Source organism: Heliangelus exortis, chromosome 15 (genome assembly GCF_036169615.1).
Source record: "Heliangelus exortis chromosome 15, bHelExo1.hap1, whole genome shotgun sequence".
Lineage (NCBI taxonomy): Eukaryota > Metazoa > Chordata > Aves > Apodiformes > Trochilidae > Heliangelus > Heliangelus exortis.
Window position 1 is genome coordinate 9686984 of NC_092436.1, and position 23088 is coordinate 9710071.

Below are 23088 nucleotides of genomic sequence, written 5' to 3' on the forward strand. Positions count from 1 at the left end.
AGACCATGGCTCATGGTACATGATCAGCAAGACAAGTTTTCAGAGGAAAACAGGAGCTCAGGGAATTCTCTACAAGGTGGATATGGTATCAGCACTGAAAAATGAAGGCTGTTTCTTACCCAAACCCTAAATATTCCATGAAAGGGGGTATTAAAACAATAAACCCACCAACCTAAATGACACCTCCCAAACCTAATCTCCAAGCTCTAATTACCACACTGCCAGATAAAGACAGTAAACATAATTTGTAATTCTCTGTTCAGTAAATCAGCCCCAGTCCAACTGCTTCAAGATCTGGTGCCGTTAAGGCAGAAAGGCTCAGGGACGTGGAATTAAGCCAGAGAAGACACTGTCTCTCCTCATGCTGGCTGATCTCAGGGCAGACAGCTTTTCACATAGGTTATTGCTCACACTGCAATCCTAGATAACACCAGAATATAGAAGCTACCATAAAACAGGGTGCAGAGCAGCATCCCACAGCCTGGGGATGTTTGGGAACCAGGAGACAAGCAGAAGGGAGCCACAGCAGCACCAGCAGTGGTGGAGAAGCAAAGCCTCAGCCACTGGCAGGAAACCCACAGAGCCACCATGGCACCTCAGAGGGGACAGGCAGCTGCCAAGCCCTACAGCATCCACCCACTGGCACCATGTCATGTTTTCCCCTTTCCATTTTCTGGTTAATGTGGTCCCCCTCCCCGCTGCTGGCTGGCTGGAAGGTCTGAATCACAGAGGAAGGGCAGATCCTGCACACCCATCCTCCTCTGCCCAAGAGGTCTCCCCTGGTCCAGCCTACAGAGCAGCCTCACTGCAGCTGGCATAGACCTGACCTTGCCTCCTGTAGGATGCTTACCACATACCCAGGAAAAGTCTGTGCTGAATCCCAGGGAACAGAATGAGGGGCCAGACAAGCCTCAGGGCAGAGCGCACATAGAAGAAGGGGGAAAAGGCATGCAAGGAAAATTAAAAGAAAGGAGCATCAGGCTGAGAAGGGAGAGTAGGAGGTAAAATTGTTCACTTGTTCCCAGGCCCACTGGAAGCCCAGGGAGATCATTGCAGAGGTTCACACCTTGCTTTGCAAAAGGCCTCCAAGGCTGGAAGTCATCCCTCACTGAAAGGGCTTTCAGCAGCCAGTGGGAGCAGTGATTTACAGCACTGGGGTAGATCTGAGACAGCCTGATGTAATCAAGTGGAAGGCACAGAAAGAAGTGAGATATTAAGACTGCAGAAAAACAACATCCCTTCAGCTTTATCTGCAAGGTCAGAACAAGCATGAACTACCACCTCTGTCCCTCCCAGCACTTATTTCCTTCACCCATTCACCATAAAACTGCCCAGATGCTTCCATTTCTTAGCTGTCTATGACATGCGTGTGGTGCCTGCTATGGGCCATACTATATCATACAGATTTAACAATATAAATGGGTCCTGGCCACTTTACTAAAAAATCCAGGACTCTGAGATGCAGAACTCGTTGGCACTGATTTACTGTCCTCAGCTCTTCCCCAGACAGTATCAGTCAGCTTCAAACTCGTTGCAGACCCAGGGTTGCTGTGACACAACATAAATCGCAGGTCTTCCCACCAGAAAACTGAGCTGTATTACATTGATTAAGAGCACTGCAGAGAGGCTGGGGCTCATGTCAGCCCAGACCCACACAAAGTTCACCCACAGCCCCCCTCAACCACAGCCAGCTCCATCCATGGTGCCCTGGGCACCCTGAGGGATTAAGCCCTGGGCAGAAGGGGCTGCCAGGGAGTCCCTGCCTTCCTCGGGATCCTGATCACTCCTACCAGGAATGAGGCAGCTGAATTTCCAAGGCTTTTTCACTAAGTATCTGGGGAGTGGGAGGGCATTAGCTCACCCCTGAGCCAGGGAGAGGGGTGTAACCCCTCATCTCATGTTACAGGACAACTTCTAAACACGGCATACCAAAAGCCTCACTGAATAGAACCACTCCAAACTGTCAGCAAGGAAACTTCAGTCCATACCTGAGGAGTCAAAAATGTTTAAACCACCCCATTTCGCTGTCTCCCCCCCTCCACAGGTTCCCCTCCAGACTGCATCCACAAGGATGTGCTTCGCATGGGATGTAATTCCTCCAGGGCTGGGAGGTAAAGGCTATGAACACCATCCCCCTCCTTCCTCTGGCTTCTCTGCCAGGTTTCCAGACAGGAGGAGACTTGGGGATGTGCCAACATGGATGAACAAATGGAGCATGGGCTCGGGAGCTGGGGCCACTTTCACCATGTGGCCACCACAGCAGCATCAGGTGATGAGCCCAGGAACAAGAAGGGACCATCTGATGGAGCAGGTGTGGATGAGAGCCAGGGACCCTAAGGGCTCACAGCAAACCAACTAGAAGCAAAATTGCACCAGAGGAAAGAGGGAGGATTGGGGAAACCTGGTGAGGGAACATTCACAGCCTGTGGAGCTGCAGGCTTGGAGCAAAGGGAAAGGGAAATGGTGCCCATCGGCTTCCAACAAACCAAAAGTCAAGCACTGTTATGAGCATCTGCCCAAAAAAAGGCTCTATATAAGAATCAAAACCAATTTCCACCACACACATGTGCTGCCCAGTGTCCCTGCACTTGCCCCAGGTGTATGCTGGCCCTGGGAACTTCCATCCATCCCTGACTCTCGGGGAGGACGAGGCTGCTACAACTTTGAGCAGCCTGAAGCTCTGCTCAGCTGCCAGGCACCAAGTGCAGCAGCTGGTCAGGGTGCCAGCTAGAGCCAGTAATAATTCCACTGACCTGCCTTGGCACCAGCACACACGGGAATGGCTCCTGGCTGCCAAATGCAGGGAAACTAAAAATGGGAGACGCTTGGAGAGAGAAAAAATTAAGGAGCCAACTTTTAACTAGGTTGAAGTGCATTGGACTGTACATGTTCTTTGTGGGGAGAGAGAGAAGGAGAATGATGAAGATCTTTGATGCACTGCTGGAAAAATACTGGCTGCTTCTTCTACAGAGACAAACATAGTCCTTGTTTAATGGAGAGGGTTTCTTTTGTTTGAGTTAGATTATGGCAATTCACTTCTGTGGTTCTGCATAACTGCACTTAAGCTCATAGCTCTTAGTACAGCCTGGGTCAGAGGAGCAAATAGTCACCAGTATTTGTGAAGCAGGAACCCCACCATAGGAAGCCGTGAATTTATTTATATTTTTTGTTCTTGGTCAGGCAAGGGCCTGTCTTGCATGATCCAGCTGTCTCAGTGCAAGATCCCAGTGATTTATTTTTGTGGCAGGGTGAAACCACGAGGTACACTGCACACGCAGCTACACAGAATTCTGCTGAACTCCACAAGCCCTGGAGAAAAAAGAAATCCCCAAAGTGTTGAAATAAGATCCCTGTTATGAAATAGCTATTGAAAGAGCCCTGTTTACAATCCCTGGACACAAAAAGACATCCATCTCCTGCAGCACAGCCGAGCTGCCTTGGGTTTTTTTTTTTCCATCAAAGAGGCGGCGAAGACCAAGCATGACCCAGAAGAGAGGTGAAATCCAAGTGGTGCCTTGGCTTGTTGTTCCCACCTGAAGGAGCCTTGTGCTGTTTGGGACACATTACTTGACATGCCTGCTCCTTGCTTTCCACATCTGGAGGATTAAGATAACATTTACTTCACCTTTGTTAACTCTGCACCCTGCAAGGAGCCCAGCTTAAGGAGCAGAGGAGGAGGAGGAGGAGGAGGGAGGAGAGCAAGCACAGTGCTCACAGCACTGGAAGAAACACACAAGGCTTGTTTTTAATTTTTCAAGAGTTCAACTGCCTGATGAGAACAATTCTTCTCTGTGTGCCAGCCAATGCCTTCTGAGCTTATCTTAATGTAGTGTTTTATTTAGAAACAGTCGATACTGACTTTTCTTTTTTTCTTCTGTGTGTGGCTGCATATATGCAACAGGTGAAGAACCCTCTCCAGAAGGACTGTTCTGTCTTCCAGCTGGAGATGACATGCACAGGCCATTGCCTTTTGCCAATTTTCTCATAAAAGTAGGCAACATTTCAACAATTTTTTTTTTTTTTTTTTTTTTTTTGGTGTTACACACAAAGCTGCTGGCCTGAGGGCTGTAGGACTCTCTCCAAGATGACATTGCTCCAGGTAGGTCAAAGCTGAAAGTTTCCAGCTAAGAACCTGGAGGATTTGTTAAACATATGGAAAAACAAGAGGACTGGGAAACACACCCAATGCACATGCAGAAAGGATTGGAGGAGAGAGCTAGGGCTATTTTTAAGGTTGCTTAAAATTCTCAGCTTTTCTGCCTCTGGATCAGGCAGCAACCACACCTACTCCAGTCTATGTCAACTCTCCATCCCATGGTTCAAAATTAAACCTTTGTGTAGAGAGGAAGCCATGCAGCATCACCCTCTCCTACAACCTACATCTGGGGCAAGACTTCTGAAAGGAAAGACTTCTGAATACAAGCAGTTTCCCTGCCCAGGGAAACTACAGGAGTCTGGTAATAGTGGGAAAGGTGTAAAAGGGTTGGCTTTGGAGGTAAGGATGTTTTAGGAGCATGGTGAGACAACAGTGGCTCTGGGTCACATGAAGACGAAATAACCAACATCATGGCTCATGAACTCATAATTACAGAGCAGAGAAAAAAAATGCTTCTTTTTGAGGGCTTCCAGAAAGGACATAAAATATAAGCCAGTATCTCTAACCAACAGTGTCACTCCTAACAGTCAATAGTTTCAAGAGGATCTTTCCAAAAGTCTTGTTAACCTCCTGAGTAACTCATGTAGGGAGGGAGATGCAGTGGAACCCTGCAGTCACTTCATGGCTTTTCCCCTGATGGAAGGGGCTGGAAGCATCTCTCAGGCATGTGAGACCCTGATGCTCTTTCTCAGTCCACTAGAGGCAGCTACTGACATATCTTATTACCAGCTTCCATGCCAGCTGACATTTCCAGAGTACCCACCAGCCCCAATTAGTCTCCAGAATACAATTGGCATCTTCACAAGCATCAATCATATTGCCTTTATTTCTTAGGAACAGCATCCATCTGCTCCCAATAGCTCACATCTGGCACACTGAGTGTTACAAAAGAGTCCCAATTTTCTTTGAAGGAAATTCTTCCTCCAGCCAAAAGATCCATGCAGAACTGAATTTAGAATTTGTAGTTACAAATTCACTACAAATCATACAGTTACCCTAGGTTTCAAATTTTAGAATTACAATTTCATTTAGTTTTTTTTTTTTTTTAAATCCCTCAAAAGTTGCTCCTGTGTAAACTGCCATGTGATGGAAAATATTCATGGAGAAAGCAAGGAGGAGAAGTAGTAGGAACTTAAGCAGAAGATCTACACAGAAAAAATGCCCCTGAGCTCTACCCATCTGACAGAGGGTTTTCTTCTGCAATGAGCAGTGTACAGGAGGTGGAGGTATTCTTTGGCTTAAGCATTTCCTTCCCAATTTCACTGCCTGGAGTGGTGAACAAGCCTTTCCCTGATGAGCCCAGAGCAGGACTGTACACTTCCCAAGGAATGAGGGCCACCATCATTTGCTCAAAACATTGGACTGGGACCAGGAGGAAGCAGCTGCTGGGACATGGGAGCTGAATTGCAGAACAAGGTTTGGTCACCAGCCCCTTGAGAGCTGACAAGCTGCTGTGTGACAGCAGATGGCCCACGGGGTGGACAACAGAATGAAAAAAAAGCAGTTAGACTGAAAGAGGAAGTCTTGCCACCCTTGGAAGAAAAAAGCAGGGTGGTGCTTGGAAAGGCTGCCACAGCAATGAGCTGTAAACCAGGATTTTTACAGAAAATGTTCAGCCTTGGGTATCAAAGACAGACAGAGGGAAGAGGTCTGGAAGTTCACAGTATTCAGACAAAACCTGGAAAGCTCACAGTTGATAAAACAGTCTGTGGCATTCCTGTGAGCAGAAAAGGAGCCTTTGACATGACCCATTGCAGTAGAGGAACACAGCTGGGCTGACATCTCTGCATCCAGAGGCAGAAGCACTGGGCAAACTCCAGGCTTCACTCCAGTTTCAGCTGAGCTGAAAGTTTCGTGTTTTCAGCATCATTCCTGCCTGGCTGGGGAGGACACTTTGCCCTCTGGTTGCAGTGGGAGGAGACCAGCCAGCAAGGCTGTCAGTAGTAAGTGTATGTGTTTTACTTGGCCCTACTCCTAAAATAATTGTTTGGCCACAATGGAAGGTGACAAGTGATTCAACTGTGGCCCCACGGGGAATATCAGGAGAAAATCCCCAGCCACTCACGCCCGTGCCTGGGCTACACACCAGCCCGGAGGGGATCATCCACCAGCCCTCACTCCTGCCCCAAAAAGTTGTTCTCCTCTCTTCTATTTGCATCAAATGGCTTCTTTGCCCTCCTGCCTAGGCTTAGCAGGAAGGTCACAAACCTTCACCCAAATGTGGCCAGAACTGCTATTGAAAAAAAAAAAAACTCTGCTCAGCTTCCAGCAGGAGTATGGAAGTGTAGCCAGAATCACTGGGAACACAGATATTAAATTAACAAATATCTCTACCCAAACATGAATGTACTATGATTGCTCAAGGCTGTAAGTATAAATAAATCTGGATGCATTTTCACTGGGTAACATAAAAAGTAGATTCTTGACACAGGGATCACCTGCAACTCAAGTTTCCAGTTCTTCCTGTAAAGCATTAAAAAGATCATCAGTAGTGAATGCAGGAAAAATATTTTGCCCTCTTATTATGTTCACAGAAGCAGCTGAACCATTTTAGCCAATCAGTTATTTTGTGAGGGTTTTAGGGTTGCTTTTTTAATAACCAGAGGCATGAATAATTTTCAGCATGGAAAATTACTGCCTAAAGAGCTAAAATTGGCATAGAATCATCCAACAGTCATATAATAAAGGCCTCCAGCAACGGCAACAGTCAGTGCTACCAAACCTACCTAGAGCACTTTTTTCCACTGTGCTCAGAGGATTTGTTTCACTCCTTGCCTTTCAATCCAGATTCCACTGTACTGCACCAAGAGTTTAAAATAAGGGCACCAGGAAGAGTGTGCGATAAGGGGGAAGGAAGGGAAAAACCACAATTTCATTCATTCTTTCTACAGAGCCAAAAAGGAGTGGTTACTTTTTTTTTTTTTTTTTTCTTAAATAAAAACTGCAAGGAACAGGGAAGGAGGGAGATGTTTGCTTTAAACTTTTGTAACTGTACCATGATATATATATATATATATAAAAGTACTTCTGCCTCTAAAGCTGTTCTAGAGTGTTCTGCCAAGCTGGGTTGAGTGTCTGGTTCCAGACAGCCTCCACTGACAACACTTTCCACCCAAAAGCGTGCACAGCTCCAGCCAAGATGGAAAGGGGGGAAGGGAGGAAGGATGGCCACTTCCTGCTTACATGTTCTTCCCCAGGAGGAGCAAGGTAGCCCAGGGAAACAGCAGAGCTGGAGGCATCAGTTTATCACCTATAAAACCCAAAAGACTGCCCTCTTTGCAGCAAACAACAGCATGAGACTGGCCACCACCTTGGAGCACCAGCGAAGACGAGATGCTGAGAAGGAAGCACTGAGCTCCATTTCCTTCCAGCCCTGGCTGCTGCCCAACAGCTGTTCCCTGTTTATTTACTTTAATATTTCCTTGGTTACACAAGCAGCTGCACACAGCTTAACCCCTGCCTGCACCAGCAGCTGCCTGTGCCACCCTGCCTTACCTTGCCCGGCATGATGCTGTGGGACAGCAGCACCAGACAGGGTAAGGACACCCAGGGTTTTGCCAATGCAAGGCTCCCAGTGGCTGGTCAGGGCTTCCTTAAAGTGGTCACCTTCATGGCCACATTCACAGCTCTGAAGAAGATGCCTTGCTGGGCAGGGCACAAGGTACCATCAACATGGGCAGCTGTCTCACACAATCCCAGGCTTTGCAGGCTGACCTGAAGCCAGCTGAACCTGGGAAAGCCATCTGGATTCCCAGGGGTTTGCTTTGCTGGGCAGGTCCAAATGCACTGTAATTTTAGTAGTATATTTGTGTCTGGATGGTGGAATTTCAGGAAAGGCATCCTCATTCCTGGGCAAGCACAGCACCCTTTCAAACAGAGAAGAGAGAGATGCTCAGCTTCACAGGAGGGGGTGGCTGGAGGCAGAGGGTGCCCAGCTCCTCTCCCAGACATGCCAGGGACAATTCTGGCAGCTGTTCCCCATCCATAGATCACTTCATAGATCACTTCATACATTTTCCTTTCTCATCTGCACAGAGCCTGTTCCAGCAGCTCAGTTTGTGTTTTGGCTCATAAAGCTCAGCCAGACCCCTTGGCTTATCTCCACCAAGGAGGGGGTGGAAAACACCCTTTCCCTACTCACCAAGAACACCAGCTATGGGTTTCTACTACCCAGCCTGTCCCATTTGTCTTTCCACCATTCTCCCTCACTCCAGCTCCATTTTTTTGCTGGTTCCCCCCTGTACCCAGAGGTAATTGCTAAAGGTCTCAGTTGCCCTCTGGGCACTGCATCAGGCATTTCCCCAGTGCCTGCTCCCCAGAACACCAGCCAGACACAGGGACACAGCCCCAAGGAATCTGGGTCTTTTGGCTGTGATAGCAGCAGGTCGAGGTATGGTGTTTCATCTGCAGGAATGGAATTTGAACCTGACTTTAACAAAATCCCTCCTAAAGCAAACAAACAAACAAAAAAAAACAGCAAAACCCCCACCACTTGCATAGATTTGTTGCAGGAATTCACACTCGTGCAGACAGCAGAACTTTAACACTGGGACATGCAGAAGCCAGGAGAACCATGCTTCTCAACTGACCACAGCTTCCAACCCTCTGAAGGCAAAACCAGGCAAGGTGCTCACCTGCAGGTCAAAGAACTTGCTGTACCGTCGGTAGATGACTTCTGTGGACCCATTGGACCAAGTGACTTTGATGATGTACACCTGGAAGGAACAGAGGAAGAAATCAGGAGTGAGCCAACAACCCACCCCACAACCCAAATGCTGCCAAAGCTGCCAGCACAGCCCCCCCCTGGCTGGGAGTCAGTTGGAGAAGTTACTGGGACCACTTCAAGTCATTTCAGCAATACTGGAAAATATGTAAGGTTTAGATTTTTAAGCTCCACTGCTGTAACTTGATTATCTACTAAATACTAATTGATAGTTGTGAACCAGGTCAGGTCCTTATCCCTACATAGGGGCACACATCCAATGTGAAAGGGCTCTCCTCTGTAAAAACACAGTTAAAGTCTCTCCAGACACAGACACATTAGGAGCTGATAACTGTGCCTTGGTCACACCATCTAAGGCTGCAGCACCAAATTTGAAGTAAAGATCCTGAAACTGCACACAGTGAGCCCACACATCACTGCCAGCCTGGGTGCTGGGGCTGGGGCTTGCAAGAACTCTAACCCACAAAGTTTGAAACTCCATCTGTTCTTCCAGAAGCTGCCCTGAAGTTTTGTTCACTTAAAGTTGCTTGGGTGCAAACTTCCCTCCTGTTCCTCAAAACACTGCACAACCAATCCTAGGAATTGCAGGTTATTCACAGACTATATGATCAGGCTTCTACTGATGATGAACACAAAAATTAAACAAAAACAACCTACCCCAGATTTTTATTCTTCTCTGAAACACAACAAGCAAATATCAGAACCGTCCAATTACTTATCTAATATCCTTGCTCACCGAAACCAAAGATGACCCTTGATAAGATGCCAGCAAAACACTTGGGTGATGTAAATCTCAGTCTCCACTAATTGATAACAGATTGACTGAGCAGAACAAGGGTATGCTCATTTTTAATTCTAACTCTCACATCCTACTTACAGTACAAATTCAAATATCAGTTCAGTGAAGCAAGAACAAAACATTCAGAAGCTCAGGTGAATTAACCTTCTAGAACTCCAGTCTATACAATGAAGTGTGAAGGCTCTTAGGATGCTGATGTTTTGCTATTTAAAAGAGAATCCCTTAAGAGTTTCACAAGGTTTCCCACAGAGACACACATTTTTCCAGATGCTGGAATGTGACCAACATCCCAGCCCAATATCAAAGTTCAAACACCAGGAGACTCAAATGGATAGCACAATTACTTGAGCTTATCAAACCTATTCAAATGCTGTACTAAACATCTAATAAAAAAAATCCTGCTGCTGCTCAGAGGGCTGACACAGCACAACCTACCAAGTTGAGGAGACTCTTGAGGAACCACAAATTCTTTGCAGCAGAGTAACTTCCAAATTAAAGCGGAAGAAGCAGCAGCAAGATGAAGCAAGTTCTTACTGCTAAAATAAAGATCTTCAGTGTTTTCCACACAGCAGTTCAGTGACCGTTTTCCTTAAACCAGATGGTCAGCCCAAACACAGCTGCAAATGCTTTGCTGACTTGCCATGAGCTGGCTGGGTGTCACAGGCACCACCAACCTCTCCCAGACATCCAGATCCCTGGGCTTCACCTCAAAGGCCTTATTTAGCTAACCACAATCCACTCCTTTCATTCACATAAGTCCTGTTTTGTTCTGAAGGACCTGCACTTTCTGCATATTAACACCAGGAGGACAGAAGGCTCCTGCAAGACAGCATCTGTGGCAGCTGTGGAGACCTGGATGGACCATGATTGGGTACAAGGGAAGCCCAGACATTGTGCTTACTTATCACCAAATGGGATTTGACAAGGACTCTGCATTGGGTCAAGAACAATACCCATCCAAGAACATGTTTCTAGACCTCAACAGGTCAGGGACAACTTGGCTGACTGCAGTTTGCAATAAAAACTGGGAAAGGCAAATGACAGGGTTTCTGAGGGATCTGACAGCACCTGTACAGTCACCAACTCCATTAGCAAATTAAGTGTTAACTTGACTCCAAGCTGCCTTTACCTTCACCCCAGGACTTGCCAGCAGGCCAGCATGAGCTCATTTTGGTTGGAAGCTCAGCTGATATCCCAGCTTTCTTACCAGTCTAGAGCACTTTATGGGGTTATATCACTGCTGGCTGCCTGCCTGAAGAAAGCCTTCCACTGGGGCAGGAGGAAGAGCCAACTTTTCTTCATTGTTTATTCCGATTCTGCCTTTATTTGGAGTCAACAGCTTATTAGGCTGGGATTTTAATCAGGATGTGGATTTGCTCAAGTCAAAACTAATTCAAAACTCTTTAGGGTAATAAAGCCATGAGATTGAGGGCACACCATGCCTGATTATACTCTTTGCAAGTGAGAGAAGCAGCGTTTCTCTCAGCTGATGATATCACTCCTATTTTGCTGAAATGCAGATTTCCCTGGAGTCTGGCTAATGGTTTCTTGCACCTCTTGTACATTTGAACAGTACAAAGGTCTCTGGGAGTATTTTCTCACCTACTTGTACAATGCAGAAAAGATGGGGAAGCCCACAGGAATGAGAACCCTGTCTCAGTAAATCTGGCTTCCTCCTTGCTGGTGAATATCTCCCATCCTTCACTCTGATGGTCCCAACCCACTGGGGTATTTTGTTGGCTAAAACCATCACAGAGCTTGGGCTCTGCCAATACCTAATCCAGTCCTTGCTGTCCTAGAGACTCAAAAAGATGAGAGAAAGCTCAGCTCAGTTGCTCTACTCGCCTGACAACAGAAGTGTAGATTTTGAAAGGGATGAATGGTGCAGTGGGCCATAGTTTTCAGAGGGACTAGAGATGGTCCCTTTCTCAGGTGCTTTTGGAAGATGCTTTCAATGATCAAAGCAGTTCTGAATACATTGCACTGGCCTGGCACTGCACCATGTCCTGCCAGGAGCACCCATCCAAAGAAAAGCAATTTTGTCCTGGTAGGAGATTCCCCATCACCTGCTCCTTCAACCCTCAGTCCTGCAGAGGCTGCTTTTTCCCAGCCCTGCTGCGTGGGTGAGGGCATGTGGAAACATTTACTTCATGGGTCTTCTCCAGCTCAGATTTCTACACTCCTTCAAAGAAATGACAGAGAAACTACCAGCAAGCCTCTTTCCATGGAAAAGGGTGAGGGGATCTCCTGGGGCTGCAGCTGACAGTGCCCTGGGGGTGTGCATCCCTAGGGAGCACTGCTGGTAATGGGGGGGCTGCTGGTTGGATCCTGCTCTGCCATTTCCTTGAAGGGTTGGAAGAGCCAAGCAGATGGCAGGGAGGTGGCAGCCAGCCAGATCCAGAAGGGGGGCTCTGCAACCTCATCACATGGGATGGGCCCATGGCCAAAACCAACAGACAGAGCTATCTAAATATTTACAGCCCTTTTTGGGCCAGCAGCAGGGTCTGCACCATGGAGGGAACGAGCTGACTCAGTGAAACCCAGGAACCCAGCTCCTCTCCTTCACTCCCTCTGGGAAGGAGGCCTTACCCTGCCCCACTCCCAACCCAAGAGCCTCCACACCTTGCCCTGCTCCAGCCCACACTGGCTCCAGCCTACTTTGGTGCACATGTGTCACATCAAACCCTGCAACTGGTGTCTGAAGATGATGGACCAGGCAGAGCTTTGGGACCAGGCAGAAATCACAGGCCTTGATTCTCCTTACCTACATTTCAGCCCCAGGTCAGGGAAGCATAGCTGGAATTCATGCCATGCTTCTGAAATCCATCTCATGGCATTTGTCCTACTGCAGGAAGGTGAAGAGGAGGGTTACAGAGCTTTCAGGGTCACAGGAATGCACTCAAAATTGTGCTTTTGGGATTCAGGAGGCTGTATGCATACAACCTGACCCCCTCCCCCCCCCCCATCACTGCTCTCCCAGCTGCTGAAAGCTGAGCTACAGAGCAGGATTTGTTCCCTGAGGAACAACCTTGCCAGAGCTGCAACAAAGACCAAAGCAAGGAAACAAGGCTTGCCTTCCATTCCTGGAGGGCTTCTCATGGGGAATGCAGAGGCCCTAGGACAGTCTTGGAGATGCAAGTGGATGTTGCCTAATGCCAGAAGAGAGGAGCAATTCACATTAATGCCAAAAGGTTTCTGTGCTCCTGTCCCTTGGAGGGCAGAAGCAGATCACAACCTTAACAGAAAATGGACCCCTGCAGATGCCATGGGGATTTTGCTCCCAAAATGCCTGGGTTCCTCAAGACTCCCTGCATTTCCAGTAACTGGCCACATATGCAATTTCTTAAAAATTGCATATCAAGACGTTTATCATCAGAAATCATCAGAAATTCCATCACCCAGGATTCTCCTTCGTCATGTACCTGAAGATCTACAGAAAAGCTGGCAAGGGACTTTTTATGAGGGGATGTAATGACAGGGGCAGTATTGTTAAGCTGAAAGATGGTAGATTTAGATTAGATATTAGGAATTAATTCTTCAGTGTGAGGGTGGTGAGGCGTTTGCCCAGGTTTTCCAGGGAAGTTGTGCCTGATCCCTGAAAGTGTTGAAGGCCAGGTGGGATGGGGCTTGGAGCAACCTGGTTAAGTGGGAGATGTCCCTACTTCTTTTAACCCTGCAGGGGGTTGAAACTGGTTGATCTTCCAAATCCCTTCCAACCCAAACCATTCTATGATTCTCTGTTTGAAAGTGAGTGCCCTAAACAGAAAAATAAAGACAGAAATAAAGTCCCTGGGGATCTTGCAGCCCACCCTGCTGGGGCATCATGAGTTTGGTGCCCACAGCATTCCTGCTCTCCCCTCCCCAGCACCTCAGGAGAAGCAGCTCAGAGGGAAAATAGGCCAGTGGAAAGTGGAACTGAAAACCTGTCAAAACTGACAGGTTGCTAGATGAAATGCAAATGGCACCTGGCCAACCATAACAGAGCTGTCAGCAAGAGCTGCCCATCAGCTGGCATGGCAGCCAGGGCTCTGCAGTCCCAGGGGAGGCAAATCACAGCAGGTGAATGCCAGAGGGAGATCCAGGACAACCCTCCTGGGCAGGACAGCAGCCCTCCTGGGGCATGAGCTTCCATGCTGAGCATCACTAACAGGGCAAGGAGGCTGAAGGATCCAGCTTGGGTGCTGGAGGGGCTGGACTCACAGGGACTAAAGCACAAGAAAGGGGTGGATGAGCAGCCAACACAAAATATCTCTATTGAAAGGGCAGCCAGATATTTAATTTTTTATTATTATTATTTTTTTTCCCCTCCTGAAGAAACAAAGTGGCAAGCATAAGCCCTGGAAACTGCCAGACCCTAGAAATATGTTTCCAGGGAATGATAAAGAATCTTGGTGTGCACACAGCAATAGCTCCTGGTGACTTCCTCTGGACAAAGGGACCAAGGACTTTGGAGTCCTCCACCAGTCCTCAGTCTTGCACATTCCCCAGGGGGCACATTGTCCTATCCAACAGGGTGGCTAGAGAGAGAAGATGATTCAAGCAGCTGACTTGAGGTAATGGAATTAAGAAGATACTGAAAAAAAAAACAAACCAAAAACCTAAGTGAAACAGTTTCCCGTTCTTGAAACACGAGGCTGTGTGACCTCCTAGAAGAAACACTTCTGGACTCCTTGCATAAACACACTACGGACATGCACAAAACACAACTTGGGAAGCAGCCTGGACTGCTTAAATTTGAGGAAGAAAAAAGGCAGATTGAAGCGATGGGAAAACCTAGAGTTATAGTTTCAGCCGCCCTCCTCCCACCGGAGGAATTTTCCCAAGTTTTCCAAGGACGCTTGCAAAGTGTCCTGGCTGTGGGGGCACAAATAAAGCCCACGAGTAAGGTTTTGGGAAGAGAGAACTGCTGCTGGCCTGCAAACTCTGCTTGGCACCCAGCACATGACTGAAAGAGGCAGCAAATCCACACTGAGCCCAGCACCACCCAGCTACCCTAGGTTGAGTCCTGCAGCAGCACACCCAGAGGCATGTGAACAATGGCAGGACAGAATGCAACACCATGGCCACTTGGAAAGACACCTCCATGGGGCTGCAGGGACACACAGCTCTGCCCACCCACCACCAAGGGGCATGCCCAGCCACTCAGCAGAGCTTCTATGGCAAAGCCAAACATAACAGCCTCCAGCAGAGGCAGAGCTGTTTCCAATGGGTTGGAGCCTGTGTGGTCTTGGGTCCAGGGAGACTATGTACAATAAACTTCTCTGTGGAAAAGTCCACATATTTAAAGCATATTTTGCCAGTAGAAGGGAAAAAGCATCGGGCTCTCTATTCCACCCACATCCCAAAATACAGGGAAGTGATGTGAGAACCTCGGACCCTGGATTCGGCTGCACCGAGAGAGGAGCACTGAGAATTTCAAAGGGGCAGAGAAACCAAAGCAGCTGAGGGATTGAGCCAAACCAGAGCGGGGTTTAATATAGAAAAGGGAGTGGGGAATTGTAAGAAGAAAAGAAAAAAAAAAAAGAAGGGAGGTGGCTGGAAACAAAGAAAGTTCTTGGCGGTGAGCTGCTGTGCTTGGCCCTTCTCCATCAGCCTCCACTGCTGTAGGCATGTGGGGCTGGGGAGGGGAACACGGGGCTTGTGCACCATGGGCCACCAAAGCTCCATGTGAGAGAGTGACAGCCAGCCCCCTGCTCCATCCCCAGACACTGTGCCATCCTCTTGCTCCTGCTCTGTGAGAGCCAGGAGAAGAACTGTGCCGGTTCAGATGACACTGGGAAAGGCATGGACAAGCAATCCCAGTGGTAAATGCAGTGATACTTGGGGATGCTGTGGTCTCTCTCATCTAGGAGGGGAAAGAAGCAGAAGCAAAAAGTCAGAGCCACAGGGAGGAGCTGGGTAGGAGCAATGCAGGCAACAGGAGGACAAGCATGTCCTCACCTCCTCAGCAGATAACCCAAACTAATTTTCTTACGCACCTAGGACTACAAAGCAGCCCCTTCTTCTTGCTCCTATTCATCCCTTCCTAAGACCCCAGCAAGTGACAGCTCTTCTCCCTCAGCAGGGCTCAGAGCTGCCAGGGCCAAGTGCACACACAGGGGGTTACACTGAGCACAGAGACCCCAAGGACACTGAGCCCCTCACAGCTGTGGCACAGACTGCTCAGCCACACAACATGCACACCCACTTTTTTTTTTTTTTTTTTGCTCTGAGTCACACTGAAGGTCAAACATATGGATTCGTTTGTTTTCTATTTCCCCCTGCTATGTAAAACGGCCGGAAGACAGAGATACCCTCCAAAGCAAAGCTGTGAGGGACCAAGGTCATCAAACCCCTGAGCAGCAGAGGCCATGGATGCCCCTGTGCCAAAGTTCCCTGTTGGAATTGTTAGGAGCACCAGCTTTCCACACAGAGCTGCATCCTTCCCAGCGGCCACGTGCCAGGCAGGATTTGGCCCTTGCACTGAACTGCAACATTCGGGGTTTTCAAAGGCCTTAAGTAACATGACCAGTTACTTCCCTTAAGTAACTAGGGAAGAAAAACCAGAGATTTTTGCATTTGGTTTTCATCCACAAAGCCAACAGCTCTCCCTTAAGCCCCAACCCTCTTGAAAGGGGAGGGGGATGGAAGGATTGGTTGGCTCTGTAATGCAGCAGGGTCAGGCATAAGGATGGGTCTCAGTTTCTACCAGCTACAGGCCCCCCAAACATCCTGCCCGTGGCCTTCCTTAAGTGGGACAGCATTGGCCAGCTGATGGGAATGGGATGAGATACAGGAGAACCACAAGCTACGGCAGCAAAACACTGCTGAGGATGCAGAGAAAGCCCTCAAACCTCTGGGGGCCACCAATGCTCAGAAACTCTCTGCCCTGGCAGAGCACCCAGCTTCCTAGGTTCAGCCTTACTTCATACATTCTGGTTTTTCTTTACTCTCATTATTATTTCAGTTGACATCCCCTGGCTGGATATCACACTACTCATTCTAACCTTCCATTCCTGCAGTCTAAATGCACCCAGCTCCTTTGGTTCCCCACAGGACATTCCCACCATACCAAAAGCACAGTCATGCTCCCCAGGCTCATCCCCAAACACCCTTCTTAAGCCAAGCAATGAGCATGATTCACAAGGCAGAAATAATGCAGTTTTACAAGGTGATGCTGCACCAGGTCCCCACAGACCTCTGCTTCAGCTGGGCAAGTCAGGACCAGGAGACCATGACACACGTGTCACTGGGACACACTTTCTTCAGAAGCCATCTTTTGCTCTGTATGTGCAAGGCACAAAGAATGACTGAATCCATAGATCAGCAGCTCTTGTCCTCCTCTTGCCATTCAAGCACTCTTCTCCCAGTGTTCCATAATCAATTTCAGATAAGCAATGGGTGGGTTGGACAACAAACGAAACCACAGACTGCCTCAACACTACAAGGAACAGGAGCAGAGAAGACACCTACCACCACATCTAAATTGTACATCAAAAATATAACACACTAACTTTTTGAATGTGTTTTCATCAACCTTGTTTTAAAATATCTCTAGATGCTATCATCTAGGCACCAGATTACAACACACACTGTTAATTACTTGCATAAGGCAGCTGCCACAAATGAGGTGGTTCAATATGGGTATTCACCTTGTTTAAAAATTGCAATCATGTCAACTGACCTTGCAAATAAAAAAATAAATATCTATACTGCACACTCTGTTTAAATTTCCCTTTTTCATAGTGATATGTGTGTGCACAGAGGCTGGGAAAGGAAGTCTGCAAAAGCATAGTCCAGATTTCCCAATAAGCTAACACAACCAAACAGCTCTTTCTTTCCTGTCGGATGTATGTACACATATTTTTGTGCTCTGGAGTAGCCATTTAAAACTGTATAAAGTATTGAAGTGTTCTTGGTGGATGTGATGGTAGAAGTAAAGACATGATTCAATTACATTGTCATTAACATGTAGAACAAAGCACAAAAATTGCAGCTGTATTAAAAGAAAAAGTCCTGAATGTTGCCTGGAGGCAACCCCAAAACAACACAAATCTGGATTTAGTAGGGAAAAGTTTTATATTAGGGACTTCTACTAGAGGATAACAAACACAAAACTATAAAAAGATCCTGCGAGAAGTCCTTTAAAGGAAAATTGAGTCTGGTTCAACTATGGCTTTGTTTTGGGTCTTTCCTGAATAAACATTCATATATCAGAATTTGAGACTTGGCCAGACCATAGCAATGACAGTCTGCTACTCTGTCGCCCAGAATAATTATTTTTAAACTTTGCTCTTGGTCTTTGCCTTTTCAGATTTGCAGTATGGCCCTGGAGCCCTTGTTGGCAGTGTCCCCGAGAGGCATGACCTGTAATAACTTCACACAGGATTGTATAGAACATGTCACTGGAGGGTGACCCTCCAGCCACTGCCTGAGGATGGGAGCCTCTTCTTCACTTGAACAGATGTTGAGATCCTGAGCTTGATCCTGTCAAGGTAGAACAACCAGTGTAGTGTATCCTGCAAGGAACACCTGCAAAAGGATTATTTCTCACTGCCCATGAAAAAAACAAAACAAAAACCAAAACTTAAAGGCACAAGCAGCACAGTTGCGTTGGCAGCCCAGGAGAGATGCCACCACCATCCAGTGTGATAGTTCCACAGCTGGCAGGGAAAATTCAAGGCTCCTGTCACTCGGAGCAAGAAGCTCACTTATCCTTCCCCTCTCAGCCCTTCCATGGGTGTGGGCAGAGTTGGTTTGACAAGAACAGGAGCAGACACGTCAGGCTCACACTATGCCAACCCCACAGCAGCAAACACCTCCCAGGGGCAGAAGGAGACTGCAAGGAGAGCAACACAAAAGGGGAGAGCACACCCCACTCACTGCTATTGAGCCTGAGCCCTGCCTGCAGTGCTCACTGCAGTGCTCACCAAAGGGTTTAACACTTCACCAAGTAGAAAAGCAATCAAGAGGCTGTTTTAATTTTCCCTACCCCCATTTGGCTTTAAAAACACTTGGGCTTTCTTAGAACAAACCACCCAGTTCTTCCTGCCCTCAGGTCAGGTACTGGGCTGTCACCAGGGTAAGGAGAATGTACAGGAGGTGGGGACAGGGAAGCATGGCCACCAGACACACTGTGAGGAGCAGCAAGGCAGCAGCACACCAGACTGATGCTCTCTTGTACCAGGATTTGAGTCAGCACCCTTCACCAATACACAAATGTTTGAGGGCTTGTGGATGCATTCAGGTCCACAAATAGACCAGAACAATCAGCTCAGGATGTGCTCAAGCTGGAACATGGCTACCCAAACCCTATCCAGCACTTCACTGGGTTCTTACCCAGCCCAAGCCCCGCAGTTTGCAGGAATATTGCACCTCCTGCTTCAAATCAGAGCTGAAAAAAACACAAAGTTTTTCCTGAGCAACACAACTCATGCTATATCAATTCCAAAGGTGATGGGTGAACCACACAGCCTGAATAGAGCTGGCCTTTCCCACAGCCAGCCCCTCCCCACTGCGGCACCAATAAGGACTTTCAAACACTGGTTTGATCTCATTTTTCTAGGAAAACGAAATTCATGACTTTTTGCTGTGGCCTCCCTGCAGCCAACACAACTGCACCTTTGTCCAGAAAAGAAAAGCCACTCTCCAACACAGAGGAGACAGAGCCCAACCAGCACAGGTCACACGGCGGTCAGGGCAGCACAGGGGCAAGTGGAGGAACAGCCAGCAATGAGCCAGCAAGTGGCTGCCCCAGGGGCTGGAGAGCACATTTACACTCAGCAATGAGGAGACAGACAGCAAAGGTTTAATGTGTACACTTTGTGGTTGACTTGGATTTGCAGAGTGACGGCAAATACAATGGAGTCAGCCACAGTTTGCTGCCTCTCCTCTCCTCTTTGCAGGAGAGGGAAAGGAAAAGGAAAAGGGGAAAAGGAAAGGGGAAAGGAAAAGGAAAACAGGAAAAGGAAAGGGGGAAGATTCTGATTCCATATAATTAACTGGCTTTGTAAGTCTGCCTAGTCCCTATCAATTCCCTCAAACAAGGCGAGTTCAGTCCAGTTCAGTCCAGTGCTGCCTGAGGGATGCTGCTGCCTGTCCCTTCCTGGGTTCAGTCCCACTCTGAGCTGGGCTCACACTGCCAGGTTTCAACTTGCAGGACAAGTACAGGGAAAGATTAGAGGCAGAGGATTTGGACCCCCAGTTAAGGGGGGGAGCAAGCAGCCAAGCTGTCACGAGCTGTGTATCTCCCACCACCCCAGCAGCTTCTGCTCCAGAGTATCCACACAGCTGCTCCAACACATTTCTCTTTTTAGAAAAAAACTCTGTTCCAGTTTTCCAGCCTCACAAGGATTATTTGTGCTATGTCCAACTCTACACACCTCTCCTCTCAGGGTGGAGGGCAAGGAGGGCTGATACACAGCACTAATCCTGTCTGGAACTTGTAGTGCATGTCCCAGCTGCAGGGATGCAGATCTGGATGGGTGCAAGGAGCCCCCAGCAAAGGAATGGGAAGGCCAGAAGGAAGACCAGAGGAGGAGCTGCAGGAAACCCTGTCCAAGCCCTGTTACAGGACCCGATGGTGGTGCAACAGATCCGCCAAGACAAACAGAAGCACACGCAGCTCAGCAAACCTCCTCACGTACATGTTCCTCCAGATCAGATGCATAGCCCAGCTACGATGAGTAAGTCTGAGATGGACAAGGCAGGAAAAGGGGCACATCTGGAGCTGCAGCCAGGCCCAGCAAGGGCTGATAAATCTGAAGGCAGAGCATGAGAGGAAGAAGAAAGGGTGATAAGGGGTTGGGCAGCAGCAGCCACATCGCATTCCTGGATGCAAGGAGAGTGTAACAGCCCCCTTAGTCTCTCCTCCTTCCTGGTTAGAGATGGCTTGTTTTCTGCTTTCCTCCGATATATTTGTTGCTCACTGCAACAAACCAGGCAGGGTAACACAGAGAAGCCCCGGATTTCCCAAAAGCTTGGGGTTCCTTGCTCTGCTGACACAACACCCTCCAGCCAGAGCAAACATCACATCCTCACAACCCAAGGGCACCACAGTGTGTCACTGGGTCATCCCAATCTAAGGCACACTGGGTGGGGAGAATATTTTGCTCTGTCTTTTAGGGTTGCTGCCAGGATTCACCCACAAGGTCTCCACAGATGCCTGGAAGCACAACGAAGTCTAAATAATAATTTTTAAAGACATTTAAAAATAAAAGGAAAAAACAAACCCTTCAAAACAAACCCACATGCTCTGGTGTGTGTAGGAACCGGGCAACTCACGCTGAAGGGGTGCGGGGACACGAGGGGACAGAGTCCCTGGCGCAGAAGGAAGCAGCCGGGTGGTCCCCTCGCTCCGGGACTCGGCAGCCAACAGGTTTCAGAGCCCCTCAGCCAAACAGTGCTCCCACCCGAAAGCAGAGCCGCTTCCCGGTGGTGCCGGGAGATGATTTCTCCTCCTGGTGCGTGCTGCCCTGGGAGCCCCTCCGCCAAAACCCCGCCCGCAGCAACCAACGGGAAACTCCCCGCGCTGCCCCGGCACAGGGTCACCACCGGCGCGGCCACGTCCCTGCTCGCCTCCTCCGGTAACAGGGGCTGGAGGGACGAGGCAGCGCGTCCCCCCGCTCGCCGGGAGAGAACAGAGGGCGATCCCCACGGGAGACGACGGGAGTGGGAGCGACAGACCCGGCAGCCCTGCCCTCCTCCTTCCCCTCCACCCCGGGGCTCCGTGGCCACTGCCCAGCGCCGGGGCAGCCGTGGGGGAGCACCCGGCAGCGCCCGGCCTTTGTTTGCCCAAGGCCGGGCGCGGCGGAGCGGGACGCCTCAAGCCGAGCCGAGCCGAGCCGAGCCGAACCACTCACATAGTGCTTGTTGGGAATGCGCCGCTTCTGCACGTCCAGCACCTTCACCTCCGCGATGCTCCGCCTGGGCATGCCTCCGCCTCTGCCCCTGGAGCCCGGGGAGCGGCAGCGCTGGGGGAGGATCTGGCGCTCGGAGCCGGGACCGGAGCCTGCAGCGCCGCGCCGAGCCCCGCCGAGCCGCCCGCCCGCTGTCGAGGGCGGGAGGCGGCCCCGCTCTGATCCCGGCCTATCCCGGCAGATCCCGGCCGGCGGGGCGGCTCCGACACCGCCCGCTTAAAGGGACAACCGGCCCCGCCCGCCCCACGCGTGTCGCTGGCGGGACGTGCGCCGCTCCTCTCCGAGGTTGAGACGGGGGGGGGGGGGCAGCTCGGCTGCGTGTCTGGGGTGGGCAGAGCCTTTGGGGGGGTGCAGCTGGCTGTTTACCCTCGGAGGGGAGAGGGCTACAGGGGCGCCGGGGTTGCCTCTCTTTCCCGGCAGGGTAGGCCTGTGCGTGGGCTCCATCACCGGGTTTTGATTCTTCTTCCTGCTCTTGTCCCATAATACGGTCCCCAAAGCCATCCATAAAGGATCCGAGAAATCAATAGAGCAGAAAGAGGCAGCTTTGTTGTCTGTTGGTGTGGTCAGAACTGCCTTACCCAGAGCAACCTGTGTACCCCTGGAAGCTGGGAGTACCCCAGCTTTCCTCCCTGGCAGCCCACCTCGTTGTGCCATATTCTGTGCCCAGCTCTGCCCTTGGAGCAGCAGAGGAAATGAAGCAGAGACTGGGCACTCCTAAACCAGTGCCACTCACTCCCTCCAGCTTCCCAGCAGCTCCTCAACACGTGGCATAACCACAGCTCTCTTACCTTTTTGGCTTTTAATTGTATTATAAAGTTACTACACTGGCAAATCATTAGTTTTCATATTAATCTAATAGAATCATAAACAACTCATCTCACTCCTTAGCAGCTCCTTAAATGTGGCTCCTTTTTATGCTGTTAACTATGTTAAAACCACACCAAAGAGCTATGGAGGTGCAGGCAGTTTGCCAGGGTTTTATTTCTCCCCTTGCCCTCCTAGTCTCTAGAGCCCTCCCTTACTTCTCTCACCAGGAAACCCTGATACTTGTGAGGGACACAGGAACTAGACCTCGAAGTGCTAATCAAGGGCCAAAGCCTGGGATGGCAACAACAGACAGCAGAACTGCAGTTTTTGATGCTTTGTGGAGTGCCCAGGCTTGGGCAAATCAAATTTTACTGGTTTTAAAAGCAGTGAAAGATGCATGAATCCTTCAAAGGGTGGTCAGGAAAACATCCAAAGCAGCTGTGCATCACGTTGATAAGAGAAGTGCACATTGAGGAGATATGCAACACTGGGGAAAGCAGATTAAGAGAGGAATAAAACAACAACTGATCTTTACATGGTAAAAGGCAGCTGAGGGCACTGCAACTGTGCGGTGCAGAGAAGGACGTAACCTGAAAAGCTGAGTATTGAAAGGCCAGGCAAGGGGTTCATGGAGATAACAGGACCAGGTAACAGGGTATGCAAACTACAGAAAGAAGCACAGAAACACACTAAGCAAAATGCAGTA

General features: G+C 49.1%; 1 protein-coding gene across 2 annotated transcripts in view; it reads right to left on the minus strand.

Annotated features, from left to right (window-relative positions):
* SH3PXD2B (SH3 and PX domains 2B) overlaps positions 1–21746 on the minus strand; it is a 68132-nt gene extending 46386 nt beyond the window's left edge. The window contains exons 1-2 of one of the 2 annotated variants that reach the window (XM_071758509.1): positions 21519–21746; positions 8791–8871 (exon numbers count right to left, since the gene is read on the minus strand). In XM_071758509.1, coding sequence (XP_071614610.1) covers positions 8791–8871; positions 21519–21590 — 153 coding nt within the window. In that variant the 5' untranslated portion in view covers positions 21591–21746. The remainder of the gene's footprint in view (positions 1–8790; positions 8872–21518) is intronic. The other variant, XM_071758508.1, reaches the window with a different exon arrangement.
* Between the last annotated feature and the right edge of the window lie 1342 nt (positions 21747–23088).